This window comes from Hylaeus anthracinus, unplaced genomic scaffold (assembly GCF_026225885.1).
Source record: "Hylaeus anthracinus isolate JK02 unplaced genomic scaffold, UHH_iyHylAnth1.0_haploid 11994, whole genome shotgun sequence".
Lineage (NCBI taxonomy): Eukaryota > Metazoa > Arthropoda > Insecta > Hymenoptera > Colletidae > Hylaeus > Hylaeus anthracinus.
In genome coordinates, this window is record NW_026534341.1 from 10,503,596 (window position 1) to 10,525,688 (window position 22,093).

General features: G+C 42.1%; 1 protein-coding gene across 1 annotated transcript in view; it reads right to left on the reverse strand.

Moving 5' to 3' along the window:
- Window positions 1-22,093, reverse strand: part of LOC128888512 (uncharacterized) — a 220,342-nt gene that overhangs the window by 12,158 nt on the left and 186,091 nt on the right. The window contains exons 2-5 of the mRNA XM_054145417.1: window positions 11,370-15,226; window positions 6,959-7,084; window positions 6,238-6,348; window positions 5,401-5,587 (exon numbers count right to left, since the gene is read on the reverse strand). Coding sequence (XP_054001392.1) covers window positions 5,401-5,587; window positions 6,238-6,348; window positions 6,959-7,084; window positions 11,370-15,226 — 4,281 coding nt within the window. The remainder of the gene's footprint in view (window positions 1-5,400; window positions 5,588-6,237; window positions 6,349-6,958; window positions 7,085-11,369; window positions 15,227-22,093) is intronic.

Consider the following 22,093-nt stretch of genomic DNA (forward strand, 5'->3'; position numbering starts at 1 on the left):
AGGATAGGATCTCACAAGCCACGCGCGTGCCAGCAACTCCGTCTTTCTCGGAATTATTGCTCGTATGAGAAATAGACAGTCGGTTCGATAAAATAACGCACCTCTTTCCGAGAAAATGACGACTCCATGGGAGAAACTGAAAGCAAACGGATCGAGTGGGTAGCATGGCATTATCATTTCATTAGCTCCGCGTGTAAAGCGTGGTCGACGAGTATTTGCGATACCTTTAGCTGAGATTTCGATGAAAAAAGGAGCTTGGAGATGTTTACATAATTTGATCATAGACGAGAAAATCTCTGAAATGAAATGTTTGTTAAGCAGCTCGGCTTCATATTAGTACTGGTTGAAATCTGTGATGGAAGATTCGTTCGCGAAGCCTCGCTATTCGCAGTGCTAGTCTCGAACGAATTAATTTACGTTTGATAGGATCTATTGAAACTACTCCCGAGTGATCCAACGATCCAACCTCTGTAAACTCTCAGAGTTACGTTTCAAGAATCGGATAATAAGATTGCAAACTTGATCTATAAACCGTAAGCATTTATATAATCCTGTTTCAATTTACGTTTACAATTGAGATTCTATCTTACTTTGGTCCTGTTCAGAAAGTAAACAAATTTTATTCAATTTCAATTCTTTAAAAGTGATACGACAATAATACGCGATACAATTAAAGACGACGTTGTTATGGCGAAGACAAGGTCGATTGACTTCTCGAGACCACTTCGTCATCACCAAATATGACACTCGTTTTCACGTCATCGCTTTCAGTAACAGATGAAAATAAAATTCGCAAAAAAAGCAAAGACTCATGGGTCTTCGATCAAAACTTTCAATTGAAAACAAATTGCTCCTCTACAAAAGCACCCCGAAACCGGTTTCGGACCTATGGAATTCACCTCCATACGGGGATGTGCTAAGTCACTCGACATAAATTTGATGCAAAGATTCCTATCGAAAACATCGTGAATTATGTTAAGTACAGTATATCGCATCAGCATCTACACGATGTACGAAGGTCTCAATATACTTCCAGTTTCCTCAAAATTTAACCCTTTCGGACTTGGCGTCCTCAATTAAGGACGCAAATATTAAGATATGATAATATAATCTATTAAGATTTTTTTTCCATACTAATTTCAATCAACCCTAAAAATGAAATTACATTAGTACGAGAAAAAAAATAATTCAGGTCTGAAAGGGTTAAAGGTGTGTCAATATCAACGACGAATAAATATTTTCATTCCATCTTTTAACAAAAACATTAGCAAGTTTAAGTACAGAAAAGCTTCTCATTCTTGTGAATAATCTCTATGAATAGACACTATTAAAAACGTAAGCTCAACCTTCAGGTAGGTGCGGAATCTTTTATTTTTGATGGGATTTGTTAGGAAGGGCGCAAGAGGACACCCTTTGACGAGAGTCGGGTGTCAAAGGACGAAAACGTCTTTAGAGGAATTCGAACGCGCCCACCAGGACCTGAACGATAAATACGGGGGGACAGGGAGGGCCAGAAATTCAGGTGTCGTAAATCTTGCGTGGAGGTCCTCCCGCGAGCGTGTTTTTTCTTCTATGCGAGCGGAACGTAGTCGAAACTCCTTGAAGAAGATATGCCTGGGAGCGAACGCGCCTTCTGCGTGCTTTGATAATCGTCGACGATCATTCGAACGATCCCGTCGAGTTGAACTTTTTTCCCCCACCTCTGCGAGCGTGGGAGTACAATTTTATTAAAATCTGAACCTCCTTTCTTCTAATTTGCTTCACTGAGTAAGACCTACACTTTGAAATGTGCTATCCAATCTTGTGGTAATATTTGTAATATTGTCATGTAGCAAAATAGAAGTTATGAATGAAATAGTAGAATAATTGAAAAGGAGGATACCTTAGGATTAACGCAAAAATTTGAAGTTCGTATTTTCGACGCCAAGTACATGAACAAATTTCCGCCACCCTGTACACTGCACTGGCGCTGACGCTACCACGTATCTTTTCACAATGACTAACATATTTTATAATAATTTGCCATGGATTGACTTATACAAATGTAGGTGCAAAGTCTCCCGACTAATATCTTCAACACATCTCATTTAATAAAATCCCGAAGGTGTGCCAGTTTTATTGTATTCACATAGTTTCCTCTACTAACATTTACTCGTACAACACCAACACAGCATATTAAGCCTCCCATCTTCAACTTAACAATATTAACATTGTTCGAGTTAGCTCCGCCGACAAATTCAAGTGGTCCACTTCCATTCCACGCACAATGCAATCTGCATCCGTTATCAAAGAAATCTGCGAGGCTACCAGAAAAGTTACGCCCCATTGTGAAGGAAAACTCGCAAACCACGCAAGCGGCGATTCTTTCAAGAGGCGAAGCATCGCGCTTTTTGCTGTTTTAAGTCCTCGCAAAAAAAAGGTCGTTCACGTAGAAGGATTAAATTTCATGTTATTGCTAGACGAGCACGCCGCGCATTAGCATACAATCGCGAAAACGAATAACGCACGCATAAATATTGAGGGAGGTCTGGAGGCGACGTCAAATTCAGATCGACCGTGAACCGATCGTATCGATAGCGGTGTTCTCTCCCTCAACCCCGCGGAAAGGATCATTTCTCCAACTTAATAGACGTATTGTGCCACGAGGATCGTCGCCGTGGGGACGCGTATGGAAATTTATACGATGAGAGCGACGATACCGACGAGCCTGGAACGAAAGACGTATAATGGGCCTCCCCCTTGAAGTCAGCCACGACTAAAACTGTGCAGATTGTCTCGTCGGTGTTTTGATGTCTCAAGCACGGTTTCGTCGTTAATGGCAATCTCCGTCCGCGTGACGAGAGTAATTTTGTACTATGCGACGAGGATCGTCTTCGAGGTTCTATCAATCTTGCTGGCGAGAAATAGATACCAGAAGCTTCTAGCCTCATAAAACAAAATTTAATTCTCTTTACTCTTCTCGAATTTCAAATCTGAATTTACATTTAATTCCTCTGTTGCGTTTAGAAGATTGGATATTATTATATAAATTACAGTCAATGCCCTGAATTTGTGTGACAATTTTTGGTTCAAATTTTTCCAGTGTTTTTATAGAATACTATTATTACTGTCGTCGATATTTTGTATTATCAAGCTGCAAGAACTTTTGTTTATCGCACAATGCAGCTTATTATTAAAACTGTTACTCATCCTTTTATCAAACTAAACAAACAATCGTCTTTAAATAGAATTTTCAATGGAATTTCAGACGTGGAATTCAACTACGTCGATCGCTAATTGGAGACGCGAAAACAAGCTTTTAATATATCGATCCAATGTTCCAACGGACTAAAGTCCGATTAACGTAGAATAAAGATGTAATTGGCTAACAATGTTTTCTTGACGTAATTGCGAGGGATCTATTGTACCGTAATTAAACATAGAGTAATTACTAACACATTGCACGCTACTCTTTAGCATACAAAATTTCCACTGCAACGTTGCGCAACAGCCTTCCTTTAATTTTGTATTTCGATGATGTAATCCTGAGCAAGGATGGCTGATATGTGATATCAACGCATCGGAACGTGCTGATTAATGCAAAACTGTGCTGAACAAATTTTGAAACGGCGGATAAAAGACGTGTTTCTTAAAGTAGGTTTCAAATTGTTAGGAAATTATAATTACACAAGATTTTATATAAAATACACACAACAGATTTTGTTGAAACTACTAAGAATTTTTGTAAAATATAAACATTTGGAAATTAAATGAAGTAATTCAGAATTTCACTTTAATTGTGCATATGTCAACGATCAAACAAGCAAACAAAAACCTTGAAAATGATATTTCTAATCTCCGTGGCTAGTTGATGAAAGAATACTGATTAAATGATCGAGACTTTGCTCAAGAGTCCCATCAAACGTTCCCTCACACCAAACAATCTCTTCATAAATCGTTAGAGATTCCATCTTAAAAGAAAAATTGCATTAAACGGTTTCCACGATTGGTTAATTCGACAACGAGGTACGCGTAACTTGTTAATCTGTCTCGACCTACGGAGGCTGTTAGGCTATTGCTCAATTACCAGCAGGATGATGGTAAACAGCTGTCTCCTTCGAGAGAACGATCGATCTTCCTTTTATTCGCAAAACAATAGCGCAGCACGTGTAAAAATGATTACGGTGGCGGTTTGCTGGCGACCAAACGAAAAGAAAAAAAAATTACGACTATGGCTGACTCAATGACAAAGAATGCTACTCTTACGATACCCTAACGATGGCTTCAATATGCATTGCACCGCTGTTTGCGACGATACGATCTCTGAATGGCCGTCGAAAACATGGAATCGTAAATAATTGAAGATACGTCAACTTGTCGGGAGATAAGCACAATTTAAGAAGTAATTGCGTTTACAGCGACTCATAACTAGGCATTTTATGGTCTCAGAGAATAGAATTATTATTTATACGACCGGATCTTCGTAGAAATGGTATGGTTTAAAGATTGTCGAGGAATTCGGAATCTAACAATTGGAAATCCACGAAAGGAAAAATGAGAATGAGAATAAACGAAGACTAACGACTTCAGTCCATAATGCAAGATACTTAATTAAGGACATTTCGATTACAAGTGTTGAGTCATCTTCAAGGCTGTAGAAATAAGAATGATCATTGTCCTGACGCAGATAGTCAAGCTAAATTGATCGCAGAAATGTAACTTTCTGAATATCGAATCTCTCTTTTTTCACTCTTTCTCAGGAATTACTGAGGAATCAAGAATGCTCGAGAGATATTAATGTTGACAGAAAATTAACGACACGAAGAAAGAAAAATTGAGAGATATTTTAGAGGTGAAGGTATAATCGTTGTCGCAGCACGCTTGATGCCACTTTTTCAAACAAAGCTTCTCCATCAAGCATGATTACTTAATCGTCGTATCGTGCAATCTGCATATACTCGGCAAACGAGCTGCCACTTAAAACGCTACTAGTTTTTATAAAGTTTTACGTCGTACAGACAAGGTCGAGGATAAGTGACTCGCGCAGTTGGTCATAAAGGAGATGTCTCAGACGCAGATGCAAGAAACAAGATGAATCTTCACGTACTGGTGACAAAATGACGTACTAGACGTCTCGATACAAAATTCATCAACTCAAATCCTACCCAAATACTATAAAATATATCTAAAGATACCAAAGACCAAAAATTTGGAAACTAACATTTCATCAACTTCGATTTAAATGAAGTAGATTTTAATAAACATAATGACATTTTTATAGATCTCAAATGATATTGAATATCGACGTTGTTGAAGTGTTAGATTAATTCTTGAGCATTAAATATATTTGACGACACGATTGCAACACAACTACATCGATGCACTTAACAGTATAAAATAGGTAGAATTGTTAAGTCTTACCTTGTTCGGTGCAACAACCAAGAAGAGTGACAACATTGGGATGACTACCGAGTTGCTGCATGATCTCCAGTTCTCGAACCAGATCCTCCTTCTCTCGATCGGAAGCACCTTCCTTGACAGTTTTGACAGCCACTAAACGAGTAGTTCCTTGATGACCAGTCAAATCGTCAGCTTCAGCCTTCCAGACCTTAACGATAGAAAATTAAGACGTAAGTGCACCTAATGGTGTTTTAATCGTTAGGTCCGAACTTTATATCATAAAGGTGTGAAACCAGAATATCGCTTCTCGCTAATAAAAGTGAGTATTGAAGTATTATTATATAATAGAAATTTTTACGACGAGTGTTAAATAGTTTAGAATTACCTTTAAAACAAAGGACTGCATAATATTCCAAGTATTTTTAAAGTAAAGAGAATTCCAAGAATTACTCATTTGTTAAGTACAACGAATATCGAAGAATTACACAAAGAACGATTGGTCGTTTGCTGTTGGAAGAACATTATGTCATACTGTAGTAAATAACTGAAAAAAGTTTCCATAAATTGTCGCTATTGCATAATTACACCGGGAAAGATAAAAACATTTGAACAGCCAGTTGACCGTTGGATCATCAATCAGAGAAATTAACCTTCATTTTTATAATGGATGATCGAGTATTTAAACTTTGACTCTAATAGTTAAAGTAAATTTTGTAATAGCAAATAAGGAAAACTAGTTTCTGACGTTTATAGATATTTTCTAGACGTTATACTATTTTATTTTTAGGTTCTGTTCAATTAGTTAATTGAAGACAAGAAAGTTCCAGAAGATGCAATGTTAAAAAATGTAATGCCTACCTGACCAAAGTTTCCTTGGCCGAGGACCGTCTGTAACCTAAGCTTATCTCTAGGAAACTCCCATCTAGATTCTTGCGTTGGCGGGGGCGGAGGCTTCTCTGCTTCGTGACACTAAACAAAAGTGATGACACTATTCAGCAGCGAAAAATAATCATCGCTTTTAATATAGCTCAAAAGTTCAAATCAAAAACACTCTGAATTGGACACAAATTAAGAGAAAGTGATTCCTTGAATTAACAGAAATGTGCACTAATACTTTTATTCCGGAGGCAATATTTAATTGTAGAATTAATATATTTAACTAGTGAGTTGATAACAATGGTGTCGTTGATAGTGAATTTTTGTATAAAAGAATCGCTGGCACATTGATTCTAAAGGAGAAAGTGTCGCTATTACCGCGATTGAAATCACCACGCTGGAGATTTCAATGCGTGGTAATAGCGACACACTGAGTCCCCAGGGCTGACCATCCAATAAATTTAGGCGAAATTCTTATGTAAACTAAACGAATAAAATACGAGCGACCATCTATTCAATTAAATCACTAAAAATAGAATTTAAGCTATAAAATAAATTTATATTCCACCTTAAATGATAAACCTTGTGAACAGATCACTATACAAGGTTTTCATTCGCCATCTATTATTCAAATACAAATTATCCCCATCTCTACGTCGAGGATTAAATTTAATTCGATAAAAAAAGAAAAATGTAAGCTTACCAAGTGTTGTATCCTTGGTAATTTCGTGATCGCCTTCTCAATGGACGTTTTGAAGTCCCCGTTCTCAAGGTTCAGAGCGTCTTTGCGGCAACTTATCTCCGACGATGTATCCGACTCCTCGAGCACCTGTGCGAAACGAACGTCATTAGCAGGTTGATTTGAGAAAAATTGTCACACGCGCGATTTACTCGGAATTGGAAATTTACGTCGCGTGAAATGCAATCGCATCGTGCCCGTAACGTCGAGTATTATCGCACGTTTCGTTTATTTAATTACACGATTCAACGAGCCCCTTATCGTTCCGTTCTAAAAGAGAGTTCGTAGCGACACACCGTGCACGAATCCCGCAGATAACGTCGAACTTGGAAATATGCAAAGCGGCGAGTGAAAATAGATAGAAAAACAACATTGACGCAAAGCAGGAAAAGATATGCGACTGTTTGCCTTTTTACTCGAAGACGACGTTTGAAAAATGTCGCATGATTCACTCGGTGTCGCGCGTGTTTCATTTGCAATGCTTTGGAGAAGTTTGCAATTTCAAAACAAATATCATTCAACTGATGTTTAATTCTTTTTCTATTAAACTTGTTTCTTATATTTCCTACGGGTTTTTTTGGAGATTAATTTGATTTACGATTGGAATAATTGGAATTCAGTTTTGTTTAGCTGCTCGTTATGCAATATATTGACAGGAATTAGTGTGTTGGTTTCTTTTGGTATTCGATGAGCAACATCTGTGTGCAATGTCAAAGCATCTGATCTTAGTTCCGTTATGTTAATTTCCTTTTGTTTGGTTTAATATTACTTGGACCTTCGATCTATCAACCCATTCACTGCCAACTCCAAGATGTCTCCTAGTTCAAATTTATTGCAATTACTTTTTATTATCAAAATAGTAACCTAGATTACACATCTGTATTAAAATTTTGAAACCCAATGCAAAACGCATTAAATTTGTCTAGCAGTGAATGGGTTAATGTAGCACCAATTGTTTCTACTATATTTCCGTTTAAAAAGTAGGTCGTTCCGTGCCTTTTCGACGAAATTTCAAAGCAAAACGCGTAAAACACTCTCAATGCTTTCGAGGAAGCCCTCAAACGGGTTTGCCCACTGTTTGTTTGGCCCTTGCATCTTTTCATTCTCTCCTGCTCCCTCGCTTCTTTTTTATCTTCACATGACCCTTTGTACCATCGCGCGAGTTTACAATCATGAATGTCCTGTTAACTCGAAATTTATATCCACGATTTTTACGAACGCTTGCGCTAAAAATATTCGAGTTGTACCGAATGAATCGCGAATCAACCGTAGCTTCGAACATGCACATCCAGAAATGCACTTTCAGGGGAAAAGAGTGATACCGATCATTTTCATCTGCAGCGAGCGTGGAAGAATATTTCATTCTCACGTTCGAGAGACAGTAAGTGAGAACGACGAACATGTTCCTTCGCAGATAAAATTTAGCGAATGAATTTCAAGATTCCTTTTATGCAAGTTCGTCAATGAATATCAATTTCCCAGTCTCGATACTCGAGTTCGATGCATTCTCTAGTAGAGAGGCGCAATTAAACTCTTATCGAATACAATGGCGCGAACAATCTTTGCATTATGTAATTCTATATTTATTTTCTCATTAGACCAAGGCATTATGTTATCGAGCGGATCTAAGATGATGGGACGTCATGGTGCATCCTTGCTCGAAGGAAGACACCAGGTAATCCTCCTCATACAATGAACCTGACGATCGTAATTGTCGATTGAGCGATCATTCACAGTGAATCATTGGCGAGCCTTCGCGAACCATAAAGATTATTCGACGACGGAGTCGTTGGCTTCACTCGTGACGGGTTCAGGGCCAACCAAGATAGTTTCTACAAAATTTGCCGCGATCGGTTAACGATAATTTCAACATTTTGTCGACTGATACCTCCGAATAAGAATTTAATGATCACGCAAAAAATTGTGACATTGAAACGATTTATTTAGAGAAATATATCGAGAAGAATAGTGCATCTTTACCATTATTGTTGATGTAGATTGGAAAATATTGTATCAGAAACTGTGATAGCTCTCCTTATTAAAATTCAACCCATAATGGAATCAGTTTAGAATAGCAACAGTTAAAATGACAAAAGCTTTTATCTCAGGAAATATAAAATCTAAAAAAACAAAGCATAAATCACAAACGAGTTAACAAAAACTTCCATTTCATAAAAACACGTCTTTCCTCGATCCACTACTATAGGAGATGCATTCATCGGCCAAAGGTGTCAAAAAGGTATGCAAGATCAGATATAATAACACAAACAAAAAGCATCATCGCCACGTCGAAGTCCTGTTACCACGACCCTCAAACTCCCCAGCGGCACTCCGAAACACCATCATTAATAAGACCTTAAAGCGTTTGCTTCCCAGTGGTTATGCCAGTTTCATCAGAAGAAGCAATCTTTCAGAACGCTTCATTCAGCGGGTTCCAACCTCCGTGATTGTTAGAATACACGCTAACGCGTACTTACAAGGCGACCACCCGATGTGCTACATACTGATTTTATTCAGACCTTCCTAGGTAGACAAAAAAAAAAGACAAAAAATATCTGACACCTATTCGGTCATTTGCTCGGGCACTCAATAGTTTATAAGACATTGCGTCAGGAACATCGTGATCGTTGAGTCATTTGAATATCGATGAATAAAATTCAAATAGCGTGATGTACTCGTAGTTAATCTAAAATATATCGTATGTCAAACTGTCAACAAAGGACAAGGGGTTATTAAACATACATAATTAATTACTTTTTAAAGAAAGATTTTTTTAGTACATCGAAAGACGGATCGTTAATTAATAATGGGCTTCAGCAGAATAATTAAAATTTCATTCTACTTTACCTTTAAACATCAACAAGAAAATACCATTCCTACTAATACCGAATATTCCGTAGCGAGCTACGAAGTTCTACGAATGAAAAAGGCAAGGGTGCACCATCCCACTCACCCCTACCCAAGCAAACAACCATATAAGTATCATACATTTTTCGGTTCTCCATGTGCCTACGTAGCCTGGACGAAATCGATCAACGATATGCCATGTGATCCCCTTGTTACCGGCGCCATCGAGCACGATCTCAGTCCAATTAATTCCTCGTGCACGGAACCAGCTGCGAAGCGACACTCTCAACCTAGTCATCAAACTGTTGAACCTGACGCTACACACTGGGACCATTTCACGGTCACGAAATAACGCGAAAGTCTCGGTTAATGGCCGAATGATAAATGCTCGAGGCCGACGATAATCCGCAGGCTGCGTAACGGTACATAAGTAGCGCTGCCATAAGATCTGCGTTACGATTTAGCGATCATCGACCAGATACGGTTTACGGTACACAATCGTAAATCAAGGTTTTTTTGCCAAGAAAACGATTCTAGGGCCGAAAGGAAGCAACACCCATTACGAATCAAGCGGAATAAAAACGAAATGTTGACCGACTCGAATGTATCGCCATCTGCGTGTTCCCACTGTATCGCTATGATTCATTCGATCGATTGGGCACGACCGTAACGTCCTATATTTTAAAATTCATCATGTTCCTTCCAGGAATACTCAAGTCAACACTGTTTTGATCGGTTCGACCTAGAACCAGAAACGTGTGGTATGTGGATCATTGTTTTCGAGATCTCAGCCGGCGGAAAATAATGACGAGGCTTCGTTATCGATCGTGCCTCGAACAGTAGAATTAATTAGAGGGTAAAAGAAGAAATAAATATATGGATCTTCCAATCCTTTTAATTCTTAAATCTCTTTTAATTCTCTTTTAATTCATTTTAATTCTTTCTCAAGATTATACCACAAAATAGTTTATCAATTTTTCATTTAAAATTTCCTTTGGATTTCCAAAACTTCAACGCAAAATTTCCTAACATTTAGAGTAAAAAATTACTCACAATTATAATTTCCAAGTAAAGTTTGTACGGTATCGTAAAGTTCTATATAAAGCCAAAAATACCATAAATAACCTCAATTTTTTACATCACCTGGCTCCTTTAATTCAACAGCTCGTTTAAAAATACCCCGAACGCAAAAATCCCAAATACACAACATTTCCCACTAGGCCACTCCAGCAAGTTAATCATCCAAAGAGCCTTCGAGTCGTTTCGCAATACCTGGAACCGCAACGAGGAAGAGCGCAGAAATATTTCACGCAGCCAAACCGAAAGTGAGCTGGTCACTGACACCAACCTTGTTCCTACACCTCCGCGGAACTTTCACGCGAGAAGGAGTCTGGGCACCAGACCAGTACCAAAGATCACAAGACCACTTTCGTTCAGCAACGTGGACATATCGTACATACACGTCTACGGATACTTTCTAATCCCCCGAGACTGTCGTTGCTCCGTCTGACCCGAATCTACCACTCACCTTACGATTCCTAAGTATCAGTCTTCTAAGAATGAGGCCAACGCCGACGGCGATGGGGAAGACTACAAGCGTCGCCAGGATGTAGCTGACCACGGCGACGGTCTCCTGGGACGCGATGGCGTCGCCGTCGTGTCTCTTCGATATCACTTCACTGACATTCACCGACTCTCTGGGACTGACCGATATCATACCGGTGTCGAAGAACGTCCTGTTCAGTTCGTCGGGGTACACAGAGATGTTGTATTCAGGGAGGATCGCGTGATGATAGAGAGGCCTGTGTCTGGTCCTGTTCCCGTTCGTCGTCCCTCTGCCAGGACCCGTCGGCGGGACATGGGCGGACGTCTCGCGATTATCGTCGTGCTTGTCCTTCCTCGTTGGCTCGGAAACGGGGACGCGGGCAGCATTCGATGCATCGTTCGACGTACTTTTCTGAGTAACCGTGTCGTTGACTTTCTCGGCCGTTCTCGAAACATCTGGCTGCTTCGGGTACACCGGAAGCTCCACTCGTCGTTCCGTGCCACGGGAAAAGGAGTTCGCGGGACCGGTGCCGTTGAATATGTCCGAGGTGTTGTACAGCTGCATGATGGGCAGGACGTCGTCCTTGTCCTTGGATTCGTCGGACAGGTTACGACCCCTGACTTCCGGGGGCCTCTCGCCTGACAATCTCCTGCGTGACTCCGAAACCGTGGAGCCGGTCGGGACCGATTTCTCGCTCGTCGAGTCGGAAGTCACGACCTGGTCCTGCGGTATCGTCGAGATCTCGATCTGCACCGTGGGCATCGACGTAGTGGGAGCTTCCATGGTTGTAGACGCGACGGTGGTCGCGTTCTTGGACCTATACATCTTCTGGATCTCCGAGGGATCCAGGTTCGCCATTCCGTAAGGTTTGTTAGGCTCGGTGATTCTGGTCTCGGTCACCTGGCCCGCGGACTCCGTCGGGCTCACGGTGAAAGTCTCCTTTTCAACTCGTACCGTTTCCGCGATTATTCTGGGCGTAACTGGAAAAACTGGCGCCGGGATTGGTGTCGCGGTCGTCGTCGTTTCTTTGGGCTCGACCGTTTCGTCCAACGTCGCGGTCACTGTCACGGTCGACGAACCGCTTCCGTTCACTGTGCTGTTCTCTGCGCGGCCACTTTCGTTCTCGCCCCGCGTCGCGTCGTTTTTGTCTTTGGTATCACTTAAAGTCACTGGCTCTGTCAGATTACTCGCGTCTTCCTCCGTGGTATTAACGACCATCGGAGTGGTAGTCGAGTCCACCTCCGTGACAGACGACGTCCTCTGCTCCATGGTGACGCTTTCAGTCGTCGCGTTGCTCCTGTTCACGTCTTCGCGAAAAGCTCGTCCTTCCCCTGCATCCTTCCTATTCTTCTCACCGATCAAAACTGACCCATTCATAGTTCGATGAACACTGTCTAGGACTTTGCCTCCTTTGACCCTCCTGCTGGAGGATGCGGTCTGGCCATTTGTCAGCCTTCGCCTCTTACCCACTAGAGCAACGTCTTCGTCTCCACTGGCCCCGATTCGTTGATTGAGCACCGCGCTGGCCGACTTCCTGAGGAACCTTCTATCGCCTATTCCCTCTAGATCCGTGTTCCTCGACCTAGTGTGGTTCCATCGAACCGCTCCTCGACTACCGACTTCCGGCGACTTGCTCGACTTCGGAGCGCTCTTGTTTACGGTCAGCTGAGGCGCGGAGGCACTGTTGACCGCGCGTTCCCCCGGTTGTGGCACGACTGTGACGACTTTCCTCTGCCGTTCCCCCACCAGGTCACCAGTGGACGTTCCACCAGCTGCGACTGCTTCGACGGTCGTGCCGGCACTGAGTTCCGCCGGCGCTCGGGCTGCCTCTATACCACTACCGGCACGAGGAAGCAGAAGAAGAGACGGCGGCGGTGGCTGACGCCGTGGCTGCGCCGATCCGGTCGTTATCTCGGTCGTACCGGTGCCCCGCTCGGGACCTCCTTGTTCCTCTCTGCTTAACCCAGGTCCGGTGTAGTTGCGCAACAGCCGCGTCACGTTCGTTATCGTGTACGCGTACACGTGCTGCTGCTGTTGTTCCTGATGTTGATGCTGCTCCCGATTCCCGCCTCCCTTGTCCACAGGACGATGCTTTTGGTCCCGATGACGACCCTTGAACCGCGTGCTCGCCTCCATGGTCGCGGTTGTCGTGGCTAGGAGGGCTTTCGGAGTGGGAACATCACCGGAAACGACGCCGCGAGCTCGTTCTTCCGTCGAATCGACCGGTTTAACGGTATACTTCTCTGCGACATCGGTCGCAGAGAAACCCTGCTCCTGGTTGTCCTCCACGACGATTATCCTCAGGGTGGATGTCTCTGGTGAGGTCCAATCGACGGGGAGGGATGGGTCCATGGTGGGATGCGAGATTTTTTCCCTGGAAGTCGAGGTCTCTATGTTGTTGCTCTCGCGAGTGCTGAGCGTGGGCTGGTCGGCCTGCACGGAGTCGAAGTTTCTGGAGAGGTCTACGTTGTCGTTCGTTGCGTAGATGTCGATTCTTCTGATCCTCTGTTCGGTGTGGTCTCCGTACATCTCTACGTCCGATAAAGTGGAGGCACTGTCGTCCCTCTCGTTCGAGATTAGAGAAGAGTTGTCGGTCTTCTTCTTCTTCGCGTGGCTCTTCAACTCGTCGCCAAAACCGTCCGCGCGATCCTTGGTTTCACTTTCCGCGGGCTCCTTGTACGCTTTCGCGGAAACTGGCTGTCGTTGCGGTATCTGGGTCGAGTTGGTCGCATTCCTCGTTTCTGCGGGCACGTGGGCTGGAGCATTTCCTCTCTCGCGACGCAGCTGGTCAACGGCGTGAGCGGACAGGTTATCGTCTCGAGGCTTATCGTCGACCGAATCAATTTTCGCCTTCGTCTCCGTGGCGTTATCGACGGCCTCCTTCGCCGTGATAACGTTGGAAGCAATCGTGAGATCCGTGGGTCCTGTCTTCCGGTAATAAACCCCGTTTTCCGGGCTCCTGAACGCGTTCTTGATCTTGGAGACCTTGTTCTTCTCGACGATCCGACGCTCCACGGCGATGTTCATCTCCTCGTTTATGATCTCCTCCAACTTGGGCACGGGTGTCGTCGTGCCGAATCGCTTCATGGAGTACCTCCTTCTCGAGCTGGAGGCCGTTACCGCGGTTGGGGTCGCGTCCAGAGTTCCAGTGACGTTGTGAGCATCCGGTTGAATCTTCTGGCCAAAGTAGAGAAACTGAGACATGTCCTCCACGGGGATGTTGCTCTCCACGGGCCTGAAGTAATTGTAGAGGGACTCGGGCATCGAGACGATATTCTTTTTGCGGGTATCCGAGTCTTGAGCTTTCTGAGTGCTTAGGAGTGGCGATGGAGACGTCGGGGAGGACGGAGGCGAGGAAGAATTTCTATGGGCGATCGAGTAATTGCTTCTCGAGTTACCGGAGGCCGGTTTACCCTCGACGCTTGACGCCGCGATGCTCTCGTTGCTCAGTTTTCTCGTGCTATGCTCGACCACCTGCTCGCCTTCTAGCTCCTTGGAGACGAGCTCGATGTCTCCGCTCGCTAAGTCCGCCACGATAATCCTACCTGTTGATTCCTCCACGTTCGCGGGCTCGGGCTCGGGCTTGCTGCCAGCGGTCGCTGTTACGTACATTCCGTGCCTGGTCTCTTGAGCCTCCAGCACATCCGGCGAATCCTTGGAGACCTCGAGCGGTCTCGGTGTGCGGTTCAGATTCCGAGATTCGATTGGCCGTTGGCTCAAGATCTGTCGCCTTCTCGCGGCGAGGATGCTGCGAAGAGCTTGCTCCCTCTTCGCTTTCGAGGATGGCAGCTCGGTCTGAAGGGACATACGACCCTGACGATGATCGCCGACCGGGGATTCTGAAAGCAAATATTTGAGGATACCGGTTAACGCACTTTGTACCTGGAGGAAGTGATCGTGCTTGGACTTGAAACGGAGGAAACTTATAGTACATGGAATTATAGTTTATATAATATGTAGTAATTTATAGCAACAGTAGTCACACTTCTTCAATAGACATAGAGGGTACGAATATTTATAGGACTAACTGTATTTAGGCAATAATTGACACTAAAACTACCTAATGCATCTTGAATTTTAGTTTAAAATTATTAGGGTACTGACAATATTTATGCTGGAATTTTTGATGAGAATTATTGAAGCATAACTAAGTACATAAAATATTAATTGACTTGCAATTCTACTTTTTATCATCCAACATGTACTAGCACGCATGAGATATAGAAGTTGGGCGTTGGTCTAATCGCGTACTTAAGCTGTTTATCTTGAAAATGGTGCAAGTTTATTGAAAAACAAGATAAGGAGTCTATTATAAAAATGGTGTAAGTCCGCGAACACGATTGTCCTTATCTTCCTAGACTTATAAGCCTAGACTTCCTAGAATACAAGGACACGATGTGGACTGAAGTGAAATGAAAAACAAAAGTACGCATGTTCGAATCCATGTAACAGTCAAGTACGTTTAAAAACGTGTAGTAAACTTCCAGCATATTCTGCATAAGTGCATAAATTTCGCATATCTACATTAGTCACTCAATACCACCGATAGTTGCCACCACTCTCGACTCTCAATGCAAACACAGAGCCAGGCCAGCACGACGTACAAACGCGAGTTCTTGTTTGACATTAAGGAAGTGGCCTTGAGCGGTCGATCGAGATTGTTCCGACCGTAACACGGTGTTTAGTTTCGTAAGCGTCACGGTAAAGATCGTATTATAAATTCGTGAACACCGAGAATTTCCTGTCGGACAAATCGAACATTGACGCTGAGTTTCTGCAACTGCAACGAGACAATGGGTACTAATCGATAGATATTTCTTGAAACGATGCGTTTACTTAATGCTGAAATCACCACCTAATCGTCTCGGGCGCGTTTGCATACGATTGCACAGCGATAACGAAGCGACTGAATTGCTTAGTGATCTCGATGTGAATAATTGCCCGCAGTGTATAATCGTGCATAATCGCGACATGAAAATTCCGCTTCGTTCCGGCACTATTCGTAAAGGGAAAGTTCGGGTAATATAAACGGATCTGTAACAATGCATCGAGGAAAGGTGGAACAAACAATCGTTACTCGAAGTCGAACACACGATGCGATTTTTCCATAAACTGTGCCGACGTCTGGAAGTGTACGAGTGGGGATAAATCAAATAGAGGTGTATTTCGCAAGGTGAATGCCTTTCCTCGACTATGAGACGTTGAATTAATAACGCGTTAGTTAGCCACGATTCTCGTCGAAGTTAACCTTAAAAATTAAATGGCATTAGTATGAGGAAAAAAAAATAGTTTAGGTCTGAAAGGATTAAAATAACTTGGCCCAACTTAACCACTTCCTTTCGCGTAATTTTCTTTAAAAAATGGCACGCAGCGCTTATTCAAAACTGTCATAACTGTTTCTCGTTACAAAATTGCTACCAATAATGGTCTCGACGTTTAAAATCGCTCGGAGTCTAATTATCGAGGAACGTTTCGGAGTGATTAACACCGCATTCCATTTAAATTACATGCTTGGCCGTCGAGCTGAGAGCGGGTGAACGTGAATGAGAACGAATCCACGAGAAGCAGTCTTTAAAAGAACGGGACGGTCATTGGTGTCGCGGATACCTGACTGGTTTTGTTATTTTTTTTTCCACAGGGTTCCTGAATCCCTGTACCGTTACTTCACGGTTCCGTACGCGTCGAATGTTTCTTTGCGATTCGCCTTCGGCTCCGTCACGGCAGTGAAATTCTTTGGAGTCACGATTCGATAAAAATCGCGTGTCAATTTCAGACGTGGAGCGCGCTGTACCCCCGATTTGGAGCACCGTTAGAGCCATTATGGCGTTAATACCAAGGCTAGAATTAATTGTTGGGTTCTTCGAATCGAAAAATTTCAGAGAAATCGCCAGTGTTCGAAAATAAAACACAGGAATCCAGCTTGCATTGAATAATCCCGTATTGGTGAAAGCTATTTAAACGTGTAAACTTGTTTGGCAGCTCAAAGCGTCAGAGCAATGACCGTCTGGAAATGTAAATCGATCGAGGTACACGAATGATAAACATAATAATATATACTGCTTGTCAAGTTGAGAAAGCAGAGAAATATTTCTGTAGTATAACCAGGCCTCGTTTTGTAATAAACGTTTCAATCGATGGTTCGTGTCTTGTTCAGTTCGATTGATTTTATTATCACAGTAGTTGCATCAGTAGTTGCTTCTTTTTATTTTATTTTTACTAAAATATGTTCGTTGACTCTGCACATATTTATGTAAGACAAACAAGATGTCTGCTCGAAGAACTTGGACGTGTCAGGGATGCTTCGTGCCATCAGCAATTATCCGCACAAACGATTTACATCAGCGACAGTGGAAGGTTGCTAGCTCGTGAGAAAAGAATTTAGTTGATCGAGTGCCAGGGTCTTAGGTCAAGTCACTCCGTGCGTGTAGACAAGAGGAAGACTTTCATCGTGATTGCTGATACAACGGCCAAGAGAAAGAGAAAGGAACGGTACCGTTAGTAGCATCGCAGTACAGGGCCCGTTTATCGTACTTGAACTTCCGATCAGAGATTGCGGGTGCTTGAGATCAAACTGGATCACAGCCATATCGCCAATTTAATTCTTGGTACCGATAAACGTAATAAATAGAATAATTCTCGACTAAATAATAAAATAGTACCCACTCGGAATCCATACTTTAAAATGGTGTGTAAACAAATTGCTATACATGGTGTAATAGTGTCAATGGTGGGAAGTATGGCCATCGTTAGAAGAATCTTCGAAGCTAACGGTCTCTGATGAGAGGATGCGACCTGAAGTCAAATGTCAAGGTCTCGGGTCAAACCACTTTATAAAGACAGACGAGGAAAGATCTTTATCTCGTTTTGCGATACGACGAAGAGAAAAGAGAAAAGGGTGTGATAACGTAGCGGTATCTCGAGGTAATTACACGGTACCGGTTTCATTATAAGCATTCAGAAATTAAAAAAAAAACGTCGGAGCTTTTATCTATAGATAACAATATTATCTTCTTCGAGTAAAGTGTCCTATCCGACGAATTTAATCCATTATGAATTTTTTGCCAGTGCGCACAATATAAATGATGATATTACAAGATAGTAACTAAATATTTTTAATTAGAGAAAACAAGGGTGGTGCAGTAAATATAATAAAATTTCAATTCTTTTTAGATATCTAAAAATGTTAATTACTAAATATCCTAAAGACAGAACTGCTACAAAAGTAAACGAGTAAAAATAAAAGTACAAGTGAAAATGGATCAACGAGACTCGTTCAGTTAAACAAGATGTTCAGCATTGACCCACCAGCAGGTCTAACGTTGGAGCTAGTTCCAGGAGGATACAAATCAGTAACACCTTCGCAGCATTACAATTAAGGTTCAACAGTAAATCTCGCGATTCTTCCGGCAACGTCTCTTTGCATTGCATTACTACCGCCAGGCGTCCCGCCATCGCGATAATTTATACTTTTTGCTCGACGCTTCCCCAACGTGGCAAGGGACAAAATTTTACCCGTGGCCTACGACTCCGGTGAGAATGACCGCATCGGGTACTTACGTCTCCATATGTACGCGCATAAGTTACAAGTCTACGACACGTGGAAAGCAGCCTTAAATGAAGGGAACCGCTTCCTCTGTAAATCATTGTTGAAAGGAAAAGGGACGCCTCTGTGCTGGCCTAACACAGTTGTCTCGTTGTTTTCTCGCCTGTGCATACATTCCTGTCGTTTTTCCATCTGTTAATCGTCACCTATGGTTTCTTCTACTAGGCTGTCTCGCAGGTGTCTTCCATACTAGGATATCCTATACAGCAATCCTGTATTCATTCTAGCCATATCTTCTCTAATTTTAAACATTCGAACATTTATATTTGGTATCGTGCAATATCGTCGCAACAAAAATATTTTTAAACTATCTGAAATTGAAGAAGGTATAAAATAATAGAAAAATGTGTTGCAGTCCACACATTCATACTGAACGTTCCCAGAAGTTCATTATAGAATACAGATGTAAGCTGTCGAAGCAAGTATTCAAAAGTTAAATAAAATGAATCCTTTTGTCAGTTAGGTACTCCGTGGCGTCTTCATTGTACAGGAATTGTGCAACGGCTTCCTGCAGCAGCGTTCAGGTGGAGGCATTGTCGATGTGCAACAAAGGTTCCAGTAAAATTATTTATCGAGGTCGAACATGATTGACGGCCCACCTACCACGAATGCGTACACGTGTGAGCAAAGAGCCTACGCATCGAGCGCTGTAAACCTCGAGACATAATGTTTCACGTGGTCGAGTCGCAAATCGACGAGGTACGACTTATTTTTAGGAGTTCATTATCATATTCGCGTTAAATGCAGATTACCGTGTCGCGTCGAAACAAAACGAGTTTATCGCGGATGACTCTTACGAACGATGAAAGTGAACGATACGAGAGCGAAGAAAGAATAAATTAACGAGTAATGCGGGATATTTATAATTATTAATCCCCTGTCGCATAATGTTCCCGATTTGGAGCCCGATAAATGCAATTTAAGCAAAATGAAACGGGGAACGCTTGAGTAATCCTTTAAAAGAACTTTGAATTTATTGGTAATTTAAGCAAGTCGAAGTGTTGCTTGAATTGTTAATAAATTCGAAGTTTTTTTTTTTTTTTTCTATAGGATTTGCTTAAGATTTCATACAAGGACCTCTAAAGCTTTGCAGACTCGGCACATTGATAGCCAAACAAAATTTCTTTTTGGAAAATAAAATGAAATTCCTGCAATAGCTTAGGAACGACTATTCTTGAATATAATATCCACGCGTTATTATTTCAGGTAGTAGACACACATGTAGAATGCGAGATTCTGAATAACCACGTAATGGCGCTGATTTGACGATCTCGACTTGAAGTAAATGCGAGTCTACCTCTCCTCTATGGCTCTTCTCGAGGTTCATAAGGAAAGTAACGAGACACGAGGCGTCTACGTTACATTCTAAGACACAGGTAAAGAAAGCCTCGGGGATCTTCCTTCGTGGCTTTCTCACACGCGATGCTACATCGACGTATTCTACCCTATCGTGCGGTTAATGGGCGATTCTCGTTTCGTTTCCCTTCGAAAAATGACCCCGCCGCACTTGCGTCGGTGAAATGAATGGTTGTGAGATCGTAGGAATCGGCTGCCACGTGATTACGCCATTTTCCTTTCGAACTTTTCCGTTTTACGCCCGTCATGCAATCCTTTGTGCAGCTTCTTACGGGAATAGACCTAGAGTTTCGAGCTGTGCAAACGGTTTCAATAAACACGAGATGAAGTCTCTGTTTATCTATTTTTATTAGATCTATCCACTTTGTGTTTTCAAGCATTCAAAATGTAAGACTTTGTGCAGGTAACAATCAGTTCATAGATCATTAGAGAATTTTTTTTTTAATATTTTATTTAAGGTCACATCAACTAGAAGGGTTATTAGTGACCACGTCAATGATTACAATTTAATTATAATTTATTTAACATGTTGTATTTTATTAATGCCTTGACTAATGTGAGAAATTCGTTTCTCTTGTTAAGGATTGTCTGCATACTATTCGTGTTGTATTCCCTAACATTCTTCAATTAAATGTTTTACTGTAAGAGGTTCGTCACAAAAGTTGCATAATGGTGACTGTGATTTAGTTATTTTGTAGCAATGAGACAGATTTTATAGAATGATAATTAAAGGAGATCTTTGAAGAATTAAGAACACATCAGCTGGGATGATTGAAATGGTTGTTGAAATGGTAGAGTGACCTAGTGACCTATATCCCATCCAACACGATCCATGCCATCCTCTTCATCCTTATCCTCCCCTGATGGAAGAAGGACCCACCACCTTCTCGTGGTTTCCATCGACCGATGGCACTTTCACCTAGCACATAATCAAAGCAGAAGCGAAATTCTATTTACAAACCTGATTGTTACAAGGAAAGTGCCATTGGCCAAAAGTGGGTTAGTGGGACATCACGTTGCAATTGGCCTGAATGATCAGTACAATCTCTATGAGTGATTAGGCTGTCCCTTTTATGTCGAAGAGTATAGAAGGTAAATAAAAGGAGAGTAGGAATGTATGTTCGCGTAAAACCCCTTGCTCAAAAACCATTTGTATGAAAAATACAGGATTGATAATAAGCAGAAGTAACTATTTTCAATTCGTTTGTTAGGAACATTGCAATCAGCCTGAGTCACTGGTCTGACTTATATGTACCTATGTACAATCAGGCCTAATGCAATGTTTCTAACAAATGAATTAAAAATATGCACTTCTGGTTATTGTTCATTCTAGAGAGTATAATGATGCAGTTCGTCCACACAAAGCGCAAAATAAATGAAAACCAAATAAGTTAATCTAAAAGCCTCCGATATGGTCAAACTTAGTCAACACTCGCCGATTCTCCAGTCGTCAGATTCGACGACCAGAAAGATCATAAACGCAAGGTGACCGAATAAGTAAAAATAAAAACCTCCAATATGGTTCAATTTAGGCAACACTCCCTAATTCTCAGTCTCGACGACCAAACAGACCATAAATGCAAGTTGGCTGCATCGAGGGGAAGGTTGGAGGACTCCGAAACCATTCAACGCTCGCGAACGGGTGTACAATTTATTTCCCGCAAACAACGTCGAGGATGTTAGATTCGAACCACCGAAACCTCTCCGCCCAATCGGGCTGAAATTTTTGCACGAACACGGGAACTCC